Source organism: Tauraco erythrolophus, chromosome 11, assembly GCF_009769465.1.
Source record: "Tauraco erythrolophus isolate bTauEry1 chromosome 11, bTauEry1.pri, whole genome shotgun sequence".
Lineage (NCBI taxonomy): Eukaryota > Metazoa > Chordata > Aves > Musophagiformes > Musophagidae > Tauraco > Tauraco erythrolophus.
The window spans coordinates 19,919,653-19,938,042 of record NC_141475.1 but is presented as its reverse complement, the minus strand read 5'-3'; the positions used below and the strand labels follow the sequence as shown (position 1 = coordinate 19,938,042).

The following is an 18,390-nucleotide window of genomic DNA, read 5'->3' as shown; positions in this document are numbered from 1 at the left end:
TGTTGCAATTGATTGCGTTGAAAGTGTGGCACCACTCTTGCCTCTCAATTCAAGTTCGCCTCAGGTTCTTTTTGTTCTCAGGACTTATCTTTGCTAGAATCGAGTTGAGTTCAGTATTTTTCCCCCTGTGATCGTTAGTTCGTTATACTATGGATGAAACAGTGGCAGCTGTAGGCGTTTCAGCTCCCGACTAATCCACAGCCGTTCAGAAAACCAACGACCACTCGGCCTTCTTCCACGTCTGAGGCAGTGCCCATGGTGGGGATGGCACTTGTTGGACTTTGCTATGAGCAAGAAGAAAAGCAATGGCTCTGAGAAGCAGCGAAAGCAGTACCTTCGTGGGCTGCGCTCTTCCCACAGTGCTCGAGACTCGCCCTGTTGGATACGTGGCTCTGTTGAGAACGCTGCAATTTCGCTGGGTTGGTTTGTTTTGCCTGGATGGAAGTGTGGCTGGAATAAGCTGTCCTAGCAAGGCTGTGGTTTGGCTGGTGTTTACTGGGGCCGCTCAAGGAATGATTTGTAGGTACTCTGCATAACAGAAAGACATGGAATTTGTAGCATAAAAGCAGTCATAAACTGGATCTCGTGTAGAGAAATATGTAAGTGCTAGAAGAGCAAGTGTGAGAAAATTGACATGATGAGATGTTATGTCCTGATTTTTGTGGTAACTAGGTTGCATGGTGACTAGTAGAGGGTTACAGAGGAGCTAGGCCCTATTGCAGTGCTCGTGCTGCTAAGCTGTGCTGTCTTGTACTTCTCTGTCAGTGGAGGTAGCCGGGTTCCTTTCTAAGTTGTAGGTAGTGAACTCTGGACTGTTTTCTATATAGTGAGAATACCTTACCTGAGTGCTAAATGATATTCCTCATCCTCTCTGCATTTCTACTCCCCTTTCACTCCTCCACAAAAAAAAAAAAAAGCCACCTGCTGTTTACATTTAAGATGAGTAGAGTGAAAAATGCAGGAGAGCTTCTTAAGTCAGACTTTAAATACCTGTTTTTGCAGGTGTCTAGCATTCATATTTGCCTTTAAAGTCCAATTGTTAATTTTTTATTTCCATTTATAGGCTCCTTTATTTTCAACTTGGTGATGCCTGTGTGTACTGCTAGGTGCAGATGTGGCTAAGGGAACATTTGTTATAATAGTCTGTAAGTGAGAATCAGTTGGATAGAGGAGTGGTTCAAAGTCCATTTCTGAATTTGAGAAGAATAAAACTGTTGTAAAATACAGGATATGATGTACTTTGTGAGGCTGGGATAATTTGCATGAAACATTCTATGCTGTGTGTGTGGCTGATGCCTTCCCCTTGTGTTTCTGGATTCTTCTGCCTTTGAATTAATATTTTTAGTTATGTAGTGAAGATTAATAGATATTACTGAGCAGGCTTTATACTCTGTGTAGTCTCAGATACATCCTTATTGCACGCTTTGGGATGCAGACTTTTAGTGGGGAAAGGGATTTTTAAGGTGATTATCTGCTGTCCTGCATTGACATTGCTTTGTTAATGCAAAGATAAACACTGACTCTAGAAGCTGATGGTGGTGTTTTTATATGGACTGAGCTGTTACAGTAAGTCTAGGGGAACCCCTTCACAGAGTAAGCTGTGCCATTCTTTATCTAGTCAGAGAAACGCAATTTCTATGGTAGTATGTGCATTGGTGTTCCTTTAAAGGAAGAATTCCTGTGAGCATGTGAAGTGTCTTCAGACACTGTTAGACATGCACACTAATGCCTGCTAACATTTATTGCACCAAAATGAGCGTTCACTTTGTACAGTGCTGATGAAATCAGGTACCTGCACATGCTTGTTGACTAACTTGGACTTCAAACTTTTGTTTTTCAAAAGCCTTTTGAGGCAAGCCAGGTAACCATGCTTGCTCTACAACGTGGGTATTGAGAGAGATTTAACCTCAGGCTAGAGTGCCAGAAATTGCATAGAGGGAGCGAGGGCTGGATGGGGATTGTCTGTTTATTGCTTTACCTCAAGGGAAGGTAAATAAGAAGAGCCTGATTACACATGGAGCCATTGCAACTATTGCTTCTTTTTCTTTTTGATGCAAGTGAGAACATCCTAGGGAATGTGGGATTGTATTTGGAGGACGGGTGGAATTTTAGATAGGCATGTTGCCGGAGGAATGTGACTTAGTGTTTTGCTATTATGTTACAGTCCAGATAACTCTGAATTCATTTCCCTTATTCTTCCAGCTGTTTTTCAAGATCATAATGCAGCAGAAAAATGAAAAACCGTAGAAGACATTTGCTTAGGAAAAGAAGTCAGTTGCTGGCCCTGTCTAGAAGATGGACCACTGGATTTGGGGAGCTTGGGAAATCCTGCTTCCAAAAGCAATTTTTCCTAGCTAAGAAGAAAAGACGGAGTGCTCAGCTAATTGTGAGCTTAAATCACAACAAACTGTACAGAAGACTGCAGTGCAGAAGGAAGACACTCGAGCTCCAAAGCAGGTGGACTCCTGGTGTGCCTCTAAATGCAGAAACCCATCAAAAACTTACTGTTGAACCATACAGCTTTCCTTACAAAACTACAGAGAGCGGAAAGATCCTGTCCCTATCACAAAGCCAAAAGCTCATCTGTAGAAGCAGTAAGAAAATTCAACAATGAATCCTTTCAGAGTGGAGACCCCTTGAATGAAGAATTTGAAACTGTTGCTGTTCTTAATTGCATCTCTGGCAATATCCATTATGTCTCATGTGGTACGCCGGGCGGTGCTGCCTTACCTGTAAAGAAAGGTGGTTTTGTATATAGCGGGGAGGAGATCAATAATGGTGAGGGCAACACAGTCCTAGTAGTTTTACACAACTATAAAAGGAAATGCTGTTGCAAAAGGAGTGGAATGAAACTTGTGGCCCCTTGACAACTATAAAGAGGTCCAAATTTAATCATCATACTGTAAAAAAGAGATCTTTATTTATGATGCATAAGAAACTTTCTATGGTTAGGTTTCGGTATAGAATTATAAAATCCCTGGAACTTCGAGCGAGAGGCAAAACCTGCAAATTGAGAAAAATCAAGCCAAGGTGGGCGAAGAAAGTTACAAGGGACCATCAAGAGACGCTCCAGTGGGGTTTTGAAAGTGGATTGTGTAATTGGCTTTCCTACTGGAAATCTAAAAGTAACCATCTTTGGAACCAGTACAGCTTATCAGATATGAACAATAATACACCCAAATCTTTAGGTGAGGAGAACAAAGCATGTGCACCTGAGATCTGCTGTACGCAGGATGCTTTGCTGTGTGCTGAGCCGTGTTCAGAGGAGCCAGAATCCGGACGGCAGGATGGCGGTGCAGATGCTGTCCCGCCAGAACTGGATGCTAGAACTTCTCTGGAGGCCGAGACCTCGCACGAGGTGGAGACCAACGGGACTCTGACAGAGGATCATTGCTCTGACATTTTTGTCTCTGTGACGGGAAAACAAATTGCTGTTTCAGGTCAAGAAGATGCAGACTCTAATGAGGTTATGGGTGTAGATGGAATGATGCTGTTGCAATCCTCCTTGCAGGATTCTGATGTCAATGATAATTTTGCAAATGGACCTTTAACCATGGAGCTGGCACAAAATGAGGACAGCTCTAGCCGAATGGAAGTAGAGGGCTCCTTAAACCTGGACATTTTTAGCGCAAAGTTACTAGATCACCCTTACTGTAAAAGTCCTCTTGAGGAGCCTTCACCAGAAAGCACAGGACTAAAATCAGGAACTCGGAAGGGTGGCAAGAGGAACAATCAGAAAGTCTCCCGGGTGGCTGACGAGCAGTTGGCAACGTGGCTTTGTGGTATACCTTTTACATATCTTAGGGCTTCCAGGAGTTCCTGAAAACTGCTGGATGTATCATGGAGTTTGCATGTTGTGTTAATTCCTTTATTAAAATGATTTCTTATTGTGAAGGGCGCGTAGCATAACACTTAATGAAATGAGGCTGCAGAGAGCTGCATGAAGGAAGGACAAATCAATGCTTATCTGACAAGCTATGTTGAGGGATAGTTGAATGGTGCCTCTACTGCTTTTGTTTTAGAGAATGCAATGTAATTTAATTGGAATCTTAGTGGAAAACTGTTGATAGACATTTTAAATGTCTTTTATCGTGTCGTTTCAGAAGATTATATGGGGTTAAAACTTCCAATTTTTTTAAATGTTTGACTATTATTACTCTTAACTTGATTGTTGAAAATCCTTAGTGTTCTAATACTTCCTTCCAGCCTTATCCTCTCTTCTCTTGCTCTGTCTTAGACTGAAACTAAATCACTTAATGAATCTCAGATTTTAATAGCCAAATATTGTTCATTGTCACTTAGTTTTCTCTACAATTGTCATAAAGTAGGCTTAATGAATCTTATTAGGCAATATTTTTTAAAAAGGCAAGACTAGTCTTAACAGGTTCGGCAAAAAGGCTTTGGGATCTTTTTACTCAATGCTGAGCGTGCAGTATTTGATAGTCTCTCTAAAGAGGAACACGGTAAAAATAGTAATCGGTGTCTTATGTATAGCAGCATACTATATACAAAGTAAGGAGCAGTAAGCTAATATGCTGCCACCTACTACCAGTAATATTGTGTTCAAGTTCAGTGGTGTTCTGATAACTGAAGTCTTCCTTGGGAGAAACTGGCTTCATAGATTCCCATAAACTTGAAGCTGGTGTCAACTAGTGTTAAAGGGATTGTTTGAAGTTTGACATGCTCTGATTTTCCCGCCCGCCTTCTTGTCCTTCAATTTTGCAATTGAACCTCTAAAGCAAAACTTGAAGAAGGAGACATTGAACCTCAAAAGATGATTCAGCTTTCCATATCCACAAGTTAGTGTGGGATGTTTCTCTGCCTGGTTTTACGTGAGCCAGCAAGGACCAAACTGAGAGAAACTGCGGTACCACAGTGAACAGACCACTTCTGCAATGGAGTTTTAAAGTTTGTCCAGCAGAATAAGAGACATAATTGTTCTGTAACAGACAAGAACCAAGATTGTATCAGGATGGCGAAGGTTAAAGTTTTGTGGTCTGTTGGACAGTCATGTTCTTGTTCATGGGAGGCCAGAAGAACTTAAAGTAAAATTAAAACGACAGCAAATGCACTAGACTTTCCCATACTTGACAATTTTGAGAGAATTTTACCTAGCTTCTGAATGAAAGTAGGTGAGACCAGTTTCCATTTTATTCAGAGTTGAGGTTTCCTCTCTGAGAACCGAAGCCAAGGCTATACTGCATACACACTCATGCTGACAGTATTGCGCTTCTGAGTTTTTCCAGCTGAAAAGCTGTAAAAAAGAATTTTAATTTTGGTGTAACTATGGACAGAAGTTCTTGTCTGTTTAGGAGTGTTGTTAATAATTAACTGCACCCTAAAAGATATCACTAACCTGGCAAGAGTTGCTACAGTAGATGCATGAAGGAGATGTAAGTGTTACGGATGCTCCTGGGTTTTAAATTTCTCTGCAGCAGCTGAACCTTAGATGTTAATGGGCTGCAATAGTTAATGCATTCTGATGGGCTATTAGGTGTCAAACAGAGCTCCATGATAAATCCTGTTCGTGATGGATGTCTGATCTTGCACCAGAGCTGAACTTGGTGTTTTCCTCCTTGAGTTACACCAGCCCAAGTGAGGTCAGAGTCTAGCAGAGGTCTCTTGGAGCTCTGCTGCTGTTAGTTGTAACTACAAGAACAATCCTTCCTCTGTGTGTATGAATACAATTTTTTTTTAATTATATATTAAAAGATAATAAGGTACACTTACATCCCCATACATCTTCTACCTACACTTCTAGCCAGAATGAGAAATATCCTCCCTGGCACAGTCTACTAAGATGTGAGGGATAAAAGTCGTTAGGCAAGTGTGTGGCAGAGTTGCAAGGAAGGATATCTTCCTGTGAAGAATTCTTCCTTGTTGTCTGATCTCGCTCTCCAATTCTCCCTTCCTTCTGTTGCACATCCAAGTGTACTTCTTGCTATATCTTCACTGCTTTTCTCATCTCACTGTTTTGTTCTTGGTCTCTCTCCTTCCGTGTTTTATTATTTACTGCTGTTGTTCTGGCACTTTTCTGTCAGATGTTTCTCTTGTCTTGCTTTTTTCCATCCTGATCTCTGAAAGTTTCCAGGAAATATTGTTAAAGCCTTAGTAAGGAGAGAGCTAAACATACACTGCACTGTCTGGTGATACTGCCATTGCACCCAGGCCTGAGAAGAGTCCTGGAGTTGGGGTTAATGCAATTTCCCTGAACTCTGATCTTGGATTCAGCTTTCTGTACACAGAACACGTATTTTCTGCTGCACTTGAAAACTCATTTTCAGAAAGCTGGACAACTTGGTCTTTTTTCTCTCATTCACTAGCAAGTGTTGAAATCCTGTTTTCCATTCTCTTTCGTTCTCAAAGTGGTTTTGGATACTTGGATAGGCTTTGTGTCTCCACTGTTCCAGTCTTGTGTCTGAGGGAAAAAAGAAAAAAAATCTATTTCCTGGATTCTCTAATTCCTCCAGCATTCATCTCTTCAGTACTTTCTAGTTAATATCTTTTGTTTCTGGCATTACGGTTGCCCAGTGCTTTCCCAGGCAATGGCAGACTGCTGTGGCTGTCCGTGTCACCTTAAATGCCGTCCCTAGGACACTGGGGTGACCGAGATAAACTTGCTGAGTCTGTCTGGTGTCTCTGCCCTTTGCTGTGGTGGCAGCAGAGAAACTGGACAGACTGCAAACACTTTGCCAGCCAGGGCTGCTTACATCTGAGGCAAGTAATTCTGCATACTATAAGGACAAGATACTGGGTTTTCAGTGAAAATTGTTGCAGAAACTGATGGCTTTTCATGTTGCAGTAAAATTGTTTAAGATGCTAATTGAAACACGCAGGGGTGTGGATTCTTCTTGTAGCACTGGTATAATTAGTTTCATGTAGATATATGTGTATATGCAAGAATGGGGTCCGATCCTGTAAAGCTGAGTGATCAGATTCCTGCTTTTTTATTTTTGTCCTCCTTCTCCTACCCCCACTTTTATTTAATGTTACCAATTTGAGCGTAGTTTTTCTTAAATATGTACGTGCCATGTGTGGTGCTGTGTGTTGGTTGGGTGCAGAACGATTGCTGCTCATACTCGGAAGAAATGACTGCTTTATTGGACTGCTGAACTCAGAGGTTTTTTTACATGTTTGCACTTTCATTTTTCTGGTATATTTAAAGGATTCCTAGATGAAGTTATGAAGAAATATGGCAGTTTAGTTCCACTCTGTGAAAAAGATGTCATGGGAAGATTAAAAGAAGTCTTTAATGAAGATTTCTCCCATAGGTGTGTAGCAGTATCAAATTCTGGACTTTGTAAAGGGCAAATTGCCTGTGTTGCTACTGCGCACTCCACACCTAACAGAACAGAAGTCCGTTTAATATGACCTTGACTTATTTTTTTTCTACCTTTTCAATCCTGTTTTAGAAAACCGTTTATCACCAGGGAAATCATGAAGTATCGGGAAAAACATCCAAAAACCTCCACTTGCAATTTCCGGGTCTTCTATAATAAGCACATGCTAGATATGGATGATTTGGCTACACTGGAAGGCCAGAACTGGCTGAATGATCAGGTCAGAGATGCTTGGTGTTTATGTGTTTCCTTACTCCTTTTTAGCCCTTTTATACTAGGATATCAGTTGTTCACCTTCTGCTACATTGTAGGTGAACTATCCTTTACACTTGAGAAGTAGAAGAAGTGGTAAGCAACTTTTACCATGGCAGGTGCAATGATAGTGGTTACAAGTCTGGAAGACGGGAGGTGTCAAAACTAAACTGTTTCCTTTAGAAGAAATGATATTGCAGTATTTTGAGAAAACAGTGGCTACTCATACAGGTTTTAGCATCTCCCCCCATCCCCAAGCTTGAGCAGATGATGAGAACAGCAATGTGAAGCAGCAGATTGTGGCCCACAGCCAAAAGAATTAGGCTGCAGTGCCCAGGGCATGCACCAGTAGACTTAAATTAAATTAAACTGCATTTCAGATTGAGGTAGACTTCAAGCAGCCAGTTACAGTCTCTCTCTGGGCTGACCACTATTAGTTCCAGAGCGCTTGTCCTTCAGGCTACAGCAAAATGTTACTATACTTGCTCACCTCCTTATTGCTGTTTTAAGTGTGAAGGGTCCTATGTTTTATGGAACTTATGAATATGGGTTTTACAAATTTATTCTGTATATATTCAAATATTTACTCACTCTTACAGATAATTAACATGTATGGTGAGCTCATAATGGATGCAGTCCCTGAAAAGGTGAGGTGTTTTTTTAATTATTATGCAAATGTATCTAATGAGCTATTGAGAGCAAAGGGTGAAACATGGAATATTTCAGATACAGAATTGAGATTTAGCTCAATCATATTCTGAGTGGTTCCACTGTAATTTGTTGCTATCCGCTGCTCGAATTGTCTTCCTTTCCAGTGCTAAAATACAGTTTTCAGTGCTGTTGCTCTTGTTTCAGGAACTTATTGGATTAGCTCTGCATGTGGTCTCTGTGGTAGCCTGATGTTACTGATGCACCCGTAGAAGACAGGTGCCTTGTTTTCACCCATCCCACTCTCCTTTCTCCCCCAGAGGTTTTGTCTCCAGTCTATCTGCTTCTAAACTGCTTTTATCTGTGCCCTTGCTCACCAGTCTGGTATTTCAGCTGAAATTTCTGATGAAGATAGATTTCTGCTGAGATGACAAACCATGAATGGTAGCATCTGAACCATGCACATGTGCTGTTTGCACTCACCCCCCCGCCCACCTCGCAGCTGAGGGGGGCTGTGGCAGCTCAAACTGTGTCAGCTGCCTGCCTGGCGAACGTGAACTGATGCAGAGCTGCTTGGTTCCTCAGCAGTGTTGACTCTGCAGGGCTCCCTTCGGTGTGTGCATCCCCAACAGAATGCTTACAGCTTTCTGACTGCAGTGTCCAACTGTTGGTGGCAGTTGAAAAAAGAAAAAAAAAAAAAGGGAAAAAAAAATTAATCAAGAAAACACCCCCCCCTTCAGTGGCTAAACTTGCAGCAGTGGCAATTATAAAAAGCCATCTGTTTACTAGTAGAGCTGAACAATTTTCAGGTGAAACCACAAAGGAAGAACCAAACAAAGCCATTTTGAGATGAGCTCTGCAGAACGTAACTCTTAAAATCTTCAAGCTCGGAAGAGCGAGCGTTGTTGCTTTGATTGGTGGTAATGGTGATTCTTCATTAGTATTCTCTGTACTTCCTGAGTGTGTGCTAGGGTTGTGGTATTGGAGATTGTATCTGTTTGCTTGTGTCTGCTTTTTCTTCATAGTGCATAATTGAAATCCTCGTGGGAGATCTTGTGCTGGTACCTCAGAATGTGGTTTTGAAGTCTGTTGGCATAGCTAATGGGTGTTAGACTGTGTTTTCAGATGCTGAATTTTCTAACTTTTTTTTTTCAAGTAATAACTCAAGCCTTCTACAACCTCTACACTAGCAGAATTATTAAAAACAGATGTTGCAGATTTCTATTTGTATTAATCTGTTCCTGTAATTGCAAGAAGCTAAGCACAGGCAATAATAGTGTTAACCTGGAGCTAAATAATTTTTTCTAACATAAGCCTATATTTTTTGCCATAAATCTAGGGTTTTAGTTACAAAATGGATGTGGCATAACTTAAAAATGCTTTTAAATAGAATATTGTTTTTGTCTGGAGCTGGTCATAGTAGTTGAATACAAATGACTGTGTTGTTGGATTAAATCTCATAAATGTTTTGATTTTTTTTTTTGAGTCTCAGAGCTTCCAGCAACTGAAACCAGAAGTTACTCCCTTCTCCACCATCCCCACTTTGCCAGTCCAGTGTTCTCTTCCTTAATCCCTGTAGAGAACAACAAAAACTGTTAACTCCTTATCCTGATGTTTTTCCTCCCAAGTCCATCCCCAACAAAAAATTAAACTTGATACGCCTGGAGATACAAAAGTGTAAATATAAATGCTGCAGTGGCTCCCATCGTATATTATAGGGAAATAAGGCTTGCTGTATTTGTTTGCTGAAGAACAGCAATAGTTTAGGCTTGGCAAAGCCTCTGTTTGTCCCTACTGGGGTTCTGTTTCTAAACCTGCATTAAATATTGCCTCATTACAAGTTGTTTTGTATAAATTATCCTGGGGGGAGGGGAATGACTGTGCATGAAGATTTCTGTGCTCATTCCTCCTCTCTCTCTTTTTTTAGGTTCATTTCTTTAACAGCTTTTTTCATAGACAGCTCGTAACCAAAGGATATAATGGGGTAAAACGATGGACTAAAAAGGTATCCTTTAGCTCCATGTCTTCAGTGCTCTGCTTCTTCTGGGCTGGGCTGAATCACTAGCTTGAAACCGGGTTACAATGTGTTATCTGCAAAGGATGGGTTTGCAAAGGAACTATATAAAGTGGGGAGAGGTTAATAAAAATAGTAGGGTGGCGTTGTTCAAGTTAGCATGGTTATGTTGTGAAAATGTACTTTCAAAAGTGCGTGGCCTCGTCTTCAGTGGTAGGTTATCTCTTTGTGTATGTTCATGTAGGCTGTTAATTTAGCTGCAAGAAATGTCTCTTACTGCTCCTGACAGTGCCAGGTACACTGATCTACAGGAGAGCAGACTTAATTCTGCTTCTTCCTTTTGTCTCAAACTGGGATTGTTTGATACAAATCAAATTATTATTCCAGAGTAACATATACAGGTACTAGAAAGCAGAAATTAGAGACCCATAGTTAATAAGCCAAACCGTTTGTTCACATGACAAGAACAGAATTCACCTCGCTTTCCAGAACCCGTACCAGATCATGGGTTGTGATATTTTCTGACGTAGCTAATACAAAGAGCAGTGCTCTTTTTTTTCTTTTCTGTGAACATTTGTCCTTTCTAATATGGGAGATGAGGCAAGACTAATCAAGGACCATGTTTGAATGTTACGATCTTTCTGCAGAAGCACTTAAATAGCACACATCTGTGAAATGCTAGAGATGAACTCATTATCCAAATATAAAATCTGTTCATATAATTTATTAAAATCTCTTTAAAGAGAGACTGAATATTGCTGCTTAACATTACCAGATTTAAAAAAAAAAAAATGTTCTTCATCAACCCAAGTTTTGCAAAAACCCCAAAAGTAAAGGTAGGTTCTGAAAGCAGAACCTGTATTCCTGTTGCTGTTGAGAAGGGACCAGATGAGAGCAGGACAGTTGTTTAGACTTTTGCACTTAAATTCCTGAAGAATCTCTAAACCAAGGATGAGAACTAAGCAGTTTCTATTGGAAGGATTCAGTAGACTGCTTTGTCCTGCAACATGCAATTAAGGGGAACTTGTTTCTGCTTTTTAAGCACACCAGAGTATTGTACCAGATTTTAGAAGTGTGTTCTCCTGGGATGCAGGAGGCCAAAGCCTAGAAGGACATGCTCCTCTGCCTCTGGCTGCAGTGATTTCAGAGCTCCTGTTTGTCTCTCCCGTCTGGCCACCGATCAGATTGGCATTCCCGCTCTGATCCGCTGTCATGTCAGCTAGCTGACTCTGCACTGTCTCCGTAAAGCAAATCTAGGTTGCCACCGTTCTTTCTGTACACCAGGTCTTAACTAAAGACCCTTCCAGCTTTTGGCTGCCTCTTTTCCACGTTTCTGCTCCAGGTTTGCATGCCTGCAGCAATCCCACGACTCGGGTCACATGAGGACCCTGAGTTTAGCAGGGCTCTGCTGTTGCTGGACATCACAGAAGGTGTAGTTCATTTATCTTATTCCAGTTTTCCTTTGTGGGCTCAGCTTGCTGCTGGCTGACATCTCTTTGCTTCTGTCCAAGAACGACGGATCATTGTGTAGCAGTTCTGCTGTGATCTGGTCAGGAATTTTTGCAGGTGGGAGGGAGGGATGGTTGATGCTTGTGACAATCAGAGTACTGTTGTGAGCAAGGCTCGACTGATAACTGCTGTGAATGCTCAGATCTTTGTGTACCTTCAGCTTCCCACTGATACTGGAAAAATACACTTTTCTTTCCTGCAAATGACCTGCCTGTACCAGTAGTGCAGCAATTATGTACTGTTTTAATTGCACAGTTTATAAAAAAAAACACAACAAAACAACATAAAAATCTTTCCACAAGATGAGTTCCTTTAGTTCAGTATTCTATTTTTGCTTATTTTCTGGACTGTACCACAAAAAAACCAGCAATTAGACAAGTGTTTCAAGAGTCACTGGAAGAAAGAAAATCATGAAAGGCCCTGGCTTGACTGGCTTCCAAAAGCATAAGGGCTCATCTGCCACACAGACACCGGGGGTGTTGTATCTGATCTGCTTGTTCTGTACTTGAAGACCTTCTCCCTATTTGCTTGCCTGTGACCACGGTACATCTGCTACAAAGTGAAGTTCAAGAAAGGATGAATCTGCTCTGTCCTCACCCCCTCCGTTCCTCTGCTCACCAAAGCATCGTGCGTTCCTGCTCTGCCTTCCTCTGAGAAGTCGCAGAGCCTGTGTTACGGCAGAGGGAGTCAAACTGCACCAGCTCCCTGGTTTTGTGGGGTGTTTGTAATCACAACTGCTTCATCTGTCACCTGTCCACAGTGCAGCTCTGATAGGAATCGATGTGTTCATACTGCAGGAATGTCGTTACTGAAGATACGTAGCTAACCCACATTGAGGCTTGTCTGTATTACCATCATTACTTAAGAAATCCCACTTCGATGCAGATGTTAAAGTGTAATGTGAGCAGGCTTTTGCCACGAATACAGTGGGGACTAACTCTGGTACTGTGCAATGCTCTTCAGCCACTTTCTGGGCTGTAACTGTATTTTTGTGCCTGTGAATAAGTTGGGTATGAGATAAACACGAGGAATGTGGTGGAAGGGGAGTGGATGAAAAAGACGGCTTCATTTAGGGGGTGGAGGAGAGTTTTAGATATGATCGATCTCTTGCTTTGCAGTGTTGTGCCTGTGGAATTGTCTCTAATGTGTATTGTTGTTCTTGCCAGGTGGACTTGTTCAAAAAGACTCTCTTGTTAATTCCTATTCACCTGGAAGTCCACTGGTCCCTCATTACTGTGAACATCCCCAATCGAATTATTTCATTTTATGATTCCCAAGGCATTCATTTTAAGTTTTGTGTAGAGGTAAGAGTGACAGCTGTGTCTGCAAGGTTTGAACTGTTTTCTTAAACAAACCACTCTTCCTTTTTCTGTTCAGCCTTAAATTTTAAATGTTGTCCTGCCGGGTGTGAAATGAGAATCAGCTTGTCCTGCTGAGGAGTCTGAAGCACAGATCTCGAGGGTCACACCAGAGCTAGGAGCTGAAGTCAGATTGCCTATTGCCTAATTAGCCTGACTGTGTAATCAGCACACCTTTTGTGGCTGAGTCTTGACACTCCCACAAAAAGTAAGGGCTCAAAGCCAAGTGCCATAGGGAAGCAGACTAGCCAGGAGAGTAAAGGCAGTTCTTTCGACTGCTAAGAGACTTGTGTTTAGGAAATGATAAATTGTGACCCTTTCTGGGGGCGGTTGCCTGGGTGAGAGAACAGGACTGAAGATGCCGTGGTGCTGCCCAGCGGGGTTTGCGTGTTGCCATGCTGTTAACAGCGTGTTGCCGTTTTCCTCTGTCTGCGTTGGTACGGGGTGTGTACCTCTGGTTGTAACCCAGCAACCTTTCGAAGCTGCAACCTGAACAGTGGGGTTAAGTTATCAGTCTTCCTGGTAAGGAGCAGCCAGGAAGTTTTTGCTGGGACTAGCAAATTGTAATGACCCTCTTACAAAAGCTAATTTTGTCAATTTAATTGCTTGCTTGATGCAGCAGCCCTCTACTTTTAACTGTGTAGTTGTTGACTTACAGAAGAGTAGCAATTATTGTACCCAGGAGAGTTCCCTGCTAGGACTTCTGAATGAAGATACTAGTTTCCTGCTGGCATTTGCTGAGGATGAAACTAATGTTTGTTCTGAGATTGAGAGACCTCATGCTCTCCAGCTTCTGAACTTGCAGCGTAAACCAGAGATCCATCTCAGCAGCCCTACTGTGTCTCCTGCAGTCTTGCAGTGTGGCCTCTCCCATTTGGCAAGGTGTTTGCACTGAAGTATCTCACAAACATGAGACACTTTTATTCCTACCTTTTCTAGGGAAAGAGGGACCAATACCCAAAACTCCACTGTGATCCACCCACTAGGGTGAATGTTAGTGTGCTGGAGTGTGTGTAAATTGTGCTGTAAACCACCAGTCTGTTTACAGAGAAGTAGAAGGATTTGCTTAACCATGGACTCGTTTATCTTGGTTCCTTGTGTCAGACTATTTTTTCCTGTATGTCACTAAAACTCTCCCTGGAGCTTTGTTGATTAGCTGCAGAACTTAAAGCATTTTGTATTGAGATTCAGGCAGGAAAATGCTATCATATTGAATGTAATGGCATTGGTGTCAGCCAAGTAAGGCAGGAGAGAACATGTGCCAGACTACACTGTGTGTGTCTGCGTGTCTGAGAGCACTCTGACTCTGTGCCTGAGTGCCACAGCTGGTCTAGTGTTAAGAATACCAGTGTACAGTGGGGCTGAGGGGTACTAAAGCTCCCCTTGATAAACCAAAATGAGCCTTCGTGGTAGGAGGCACAGTACCCACCAGAGTTCATCTCTTACCTCCAGATCTGAGCTCTGCTCCTTATGCTTAATGCTCACCTGAAATTGGTCCTCATTGCCAAAAGGGTACTAGCAAAGATGTCGATGTCTCTCTCCTGTTCTTTAGGTGGTGAATAATATTGTTGCTTTTTTTCCTTTCCTTTTTAAAGAACATTCGAAAGTATTTGCTGACTGAAGCAAAAGAGAAGAATCGCCCTGAGTTTCTTCAGGGTTGGCAGACTGCTGTGACAAAGGTAAACAGCAGCGCTTCGAGCCCTGGAGTCTGACTCACTGGGAGATTTTAGGAGGCTGCTTCTAAACCTACTACAAGTAGTAAGCTGGTCTATGCTGACCACGAGGAGGGTGGTAGGAGTGACACAGGTGGTTACATGTGGGAATTAGAACTCTCGCTCATTCAGCTCTCACCAAGTCTTTAATACTTTCTGCAGGTAACTCGCTGATCTGAGCCCAATCTCTGGGCAATTAAACATCTGTGCAGCAAAACCTGTAGCTGGTGCCCACAGTGGCACAAGGTCAAGGACTGAATGAGCTGGAGACTCAGCTTCCTGACTTCTCCCAAAAGGACTGTTCTGAACTATGTCAAATGGATGGGGTTTGGTGAAGGAAGGAACACGCTAATGCGGCTACTGCCTGTATTTTATATTTGCTGTGGGTAGAGGGCTTTGGTCTCCAGGGCTGTTTGTGGCACATTGCATTTGATCACAGGTAAACAAAGTCTGGCAACAATAAAAGGGAATAACTTGTGTGTAGTGTAAATGAGGGAATGTGTGATTTGCGTAGCCATCCCATAATGGCTCCAAAGATATAAAACAGGTCATTGCACACTAGACATACTCCCAACAGCTCCCTCCTCGCACAGATTTATTTATAGATGCTGATACAATGATGAAACGATTCCTCTCTGCACTCATGCGCACCTTGTGCAGTCAGTTTGTCCTCCTATAATCTGTGAGGTAGAAGATCTGGGAGTTGAGGAAAAATAATTACTTTTCCTCTTCAAGTGCCAGAGACATGGCAGCACTAGTGAGTGACACTTTTTAGCTCTGTGTATCAAAATTGAGCATGTTTGAAGAAATAACGAGGTTGAAAGTTATCATTTGAGACTGCCTCGCACAGTCCTGTCGCCTGACAGTGTGGCACCCTTCATGTGGTGTATGAAACCCTTTGGTGTGGCTGGGGTTGGAAACCCCATACTGGTAGCTTGGATGCTGGGACTAATGTTCCTCTAGGCCTGTGTGACTTTGCTGATATAGTTTGGTCCTGTGTAAAGCAGATAATGCTATACAAACATTTATTTAAACTAATGGAGAAGCTGTTCTTTGTAGGTCACTAAAAGAAAATAAACTTGAAAGAAAAATTTGTCATTTGTTTTCTGTCCCACACTATATATTTTTCTAAATGTTAGGTGTTATTCTAACAAGGTGTTGAGTGTCACCTTGCGAAAGTTGGGATCAGAATAAGTGATTACCACTCCAGTTTCTAGCGCTGCGTAACAGCTAGCTCTGAGAACAAGATACCTGATCGTTACGCCAAATCTCCTTTTGGATTTTAAGCAGGACTTAGAGAATAAAAGGATAGGTAAAGATCTAACATGTTGTTTCTTGTATGTTTTCCTTTTAGTGCATTCCACAACAGAAAAATGACAGTGACTGTGGGGTTTTTGTGCTCCAGGTAAGAGTGCTGCTTTGTAAAAATCAGTGGTCTGTATTGTTCATATAGTAAATGTCTTTTCAATCAAGCCTTTTCCTTTTCCTCAGTACTGCAAGTGCCTCGCCTTAGACCAGCCTTTTCAGTTCTCCCAGGAAGATATGCCTCGAGTGAGAAAAAGGATTTACAAGGAGCTGTGTGAATGCCAGCTAATAGACTAATAAAATGCAGCCAATCTAATTTCTCTGGCATTTCTGACAAGTTGCAGCTGGTGTTTGTGTACTTGAATTTCTGAAAACTTCCGTGAATTTTGAGCGATTCTCAGCTGAGTGGTGTGGCCACTGTTGTTACCTCAATTTTTTGACAAGCTCTTTAACTGGCAGAACATAACAGAGCTGCCGTAAAATATTCCTAATGTCAGTTTGGTTCTCTTATGTTCTTTCCTGTATTTAATATTTATTATCTCAGCATGCATATAGGCAAAGCATGCAACTAAAACCATAAAACTGTAGATTTGGTGCACCTTTGAGATGTAGCTAGAATGACAAATACAGGTGAATTTGTCTGGAAACATAAAGATGCATGATATGTTTTCTGATGCAATAACGCTTTGAATGTATAAAAAAAAAATCAATGCCATAAAAAGAACAGTTAGAACCTATTTGATAGTTCCATTGTCCCTGTTGCGGCTGTATAATACTGAATTACCACTTTTTAGGGTGACTAAACTCATCTACAGGTTTAATTTGTGGAGACCCCTTTTTTAAATAGTTGAAGTTGCTAATAAAGTTTGTTCTGTTAACATTTATCCAGCTGTCATTATCAACCTGTCCCCATAGATAAAAGCAGCCTTTGCACAAATAAAGCTTCAGCATTTGTCTGTATAATAAAAAGTACAAAGGTGTTCAGTCAGTCAGATTGATGGTATGTTCCTATATGCTGCAAAAGTCTCCATGAAGTGTTTATTAAGGAGAATTACAAAGCTGGCCCTGAAGAGTCACAACTTAGATACTAAGATAAGCTCCTTGGCTGTAACTATTTAAATCTCAGATGGCTTTGAGTTGTTTTTCAGTTCCACAATATGCAGTGAAATGTACCATTTCAGCGTCTCTCCCTTCAGCTCTGTCTTCAAATGAATTCCCTTCAAGCTTGCCGTGTTTAACCTCCCATTGCCTTTTGCCTTTGTTCAAATATAAATTAATTCATCTCTGCCACATCTGCTGTTTGATTGTCTCAAACATCCCTGGTTGTGTTTGCGTTCCGTAGCACCGATGGGTCTGGTTGGGAATAATAGCGCTTGCGGTGGGTGTTGTACAAACACGAGGTTGTGTCATGCTGCTCCGGAGGGGCAGGAGGCCAAGTCCAGCACTGGACTTTGCTGTGTTGTTGCACTGGGCAGGGATAAGTGAGAGCAGTGGGTGTTGAGACTTTTGGAGTTTTTGCCTTGATCTGTAAGCTATGATGTGCTCCTTGCTGAAGAGAGCTAGTTTTGTTTGAAGAAACTGTTGCATGGGATCGCTACACCAGCAAATGTCTTCGCTGTGTTTTTCTGCCAGATAAAAGAGTGAGCCCAGAGAAAAACTATTTCCAATGCTAAACATCATCTGTTGCACAGCTTCACTTTGTGTCTGTCCATAGCCCTGACTTCTGATGGAGGAAAACCACTTTGAGTTCCCCGTCTTGCAAATTGGTTCAGGCTTGAGCTAAGCCATGTGTAAATCCCTCCTAGATTACGTGAGGGAGAAGTGAGGGAGCACCGTGCGCGGTCAGGCCAGGAGCTGGAAGCTTGCACACACTGCGTTGTGCTAGAGAAGGAAGTCCTGCAGTATCCTTCTGTGTTCCCACTTCCACTTGTTGGCAGCTGGCAAGGACTGGCTTAATTTAGCAAGATAATAAAGGCCTTAAGCACTTGTTTAGATAATTTAAACAAGGAACTTATTGAATCAGAAAGACTCTCAAGACCCAGGCTGGCTAAACATACATTTGCCCATCGTGTGGTACAGAGCACCCCACAGCACGTGGTTTCTTTGTGTTGCCCTGAAGTGTTGCTGATACAAACAGCAGCACCTTCTTGGGGCGAGTGACTGTGAGCAGTGGAGGGTGACCTCCAAGAAAATTGAAACTTGGGATGTAGATTCTTATGTGCTAGGGTAGAACATGTAAGCCAGTGCTGCCA

At 42.0% G+C, this 18,390-nt stretch overlaps 1 protein-coding gene across 2 annotated transcripts; it reads left to right on the top strand.

Moving 5' to 3' along the window:
• The first annotated feature begins 2,773 nt into the window (after positions 1-2,773).
• Positions 2,774-17,600, top strand: SENP5 (SUMO specific peptidase 5). Of its 2 annotated transcripts, none has more exons than XM_009983826.2 (9): positions 2,774-3,782; positions 7,166-7,271; positions 7,413-7,560; positions 8,192-8,239; positions 10,168-10,245; positions 12,930-13,067; positions 14,717-14,800; positions 16,188-16,238; positions 16,325-17,600. In XM_009983826.2, the coding sequence occupies exons 1-9, from the start codon at positions 2,825-2,827 to the stop codon at positions 16,433-16,435; spliced, it is 1,722 nt and encodes a 573-aa protein (XP_009982128.1). In that variant the 5' UTR covers positions 2,774-2,824; the 3' UTR covers positions 16,436-17,600. The 2 variants fall into 2 exon arrangements, with proteins under 2 accessions (XP_009982128.1, XP_086474506.1); XM_086618380.1 differs by having other exon boundaries at positions 16,307-17,600.
• The last annotated feature ends 790 nt before the right edge of the window (positions 17,601-18,390 follow it).

What these genes read in the sequence shown, in the direction of transcription:
- SENP5 (XM_086618380.1), top strand. Translation starts at nt 2,825, where the DNA reads ATGCTGTTGCAAAAGGAGTGGAATGAAACTTGTGGCCCCTTGACAACT. An exon ending in TGGATGCAGTCCCTGAAAAG is followed by an intron (nt 8,240 to 10,167) that starts GTGAGGTGTTTT and finishes CTCTTTTTTTAG; the next exon opens with GTTCATTTCTTTAACAGCTT. An exon ending in TAAAACGATGGACTAAAAAG is followed by an intron (nt 10,246 to 12,929) that starts GTATCCTTTAGC and finishes TGTTCTTGCCAG; the next exon opens with GTGGACTTGTTCAAAAAGAC.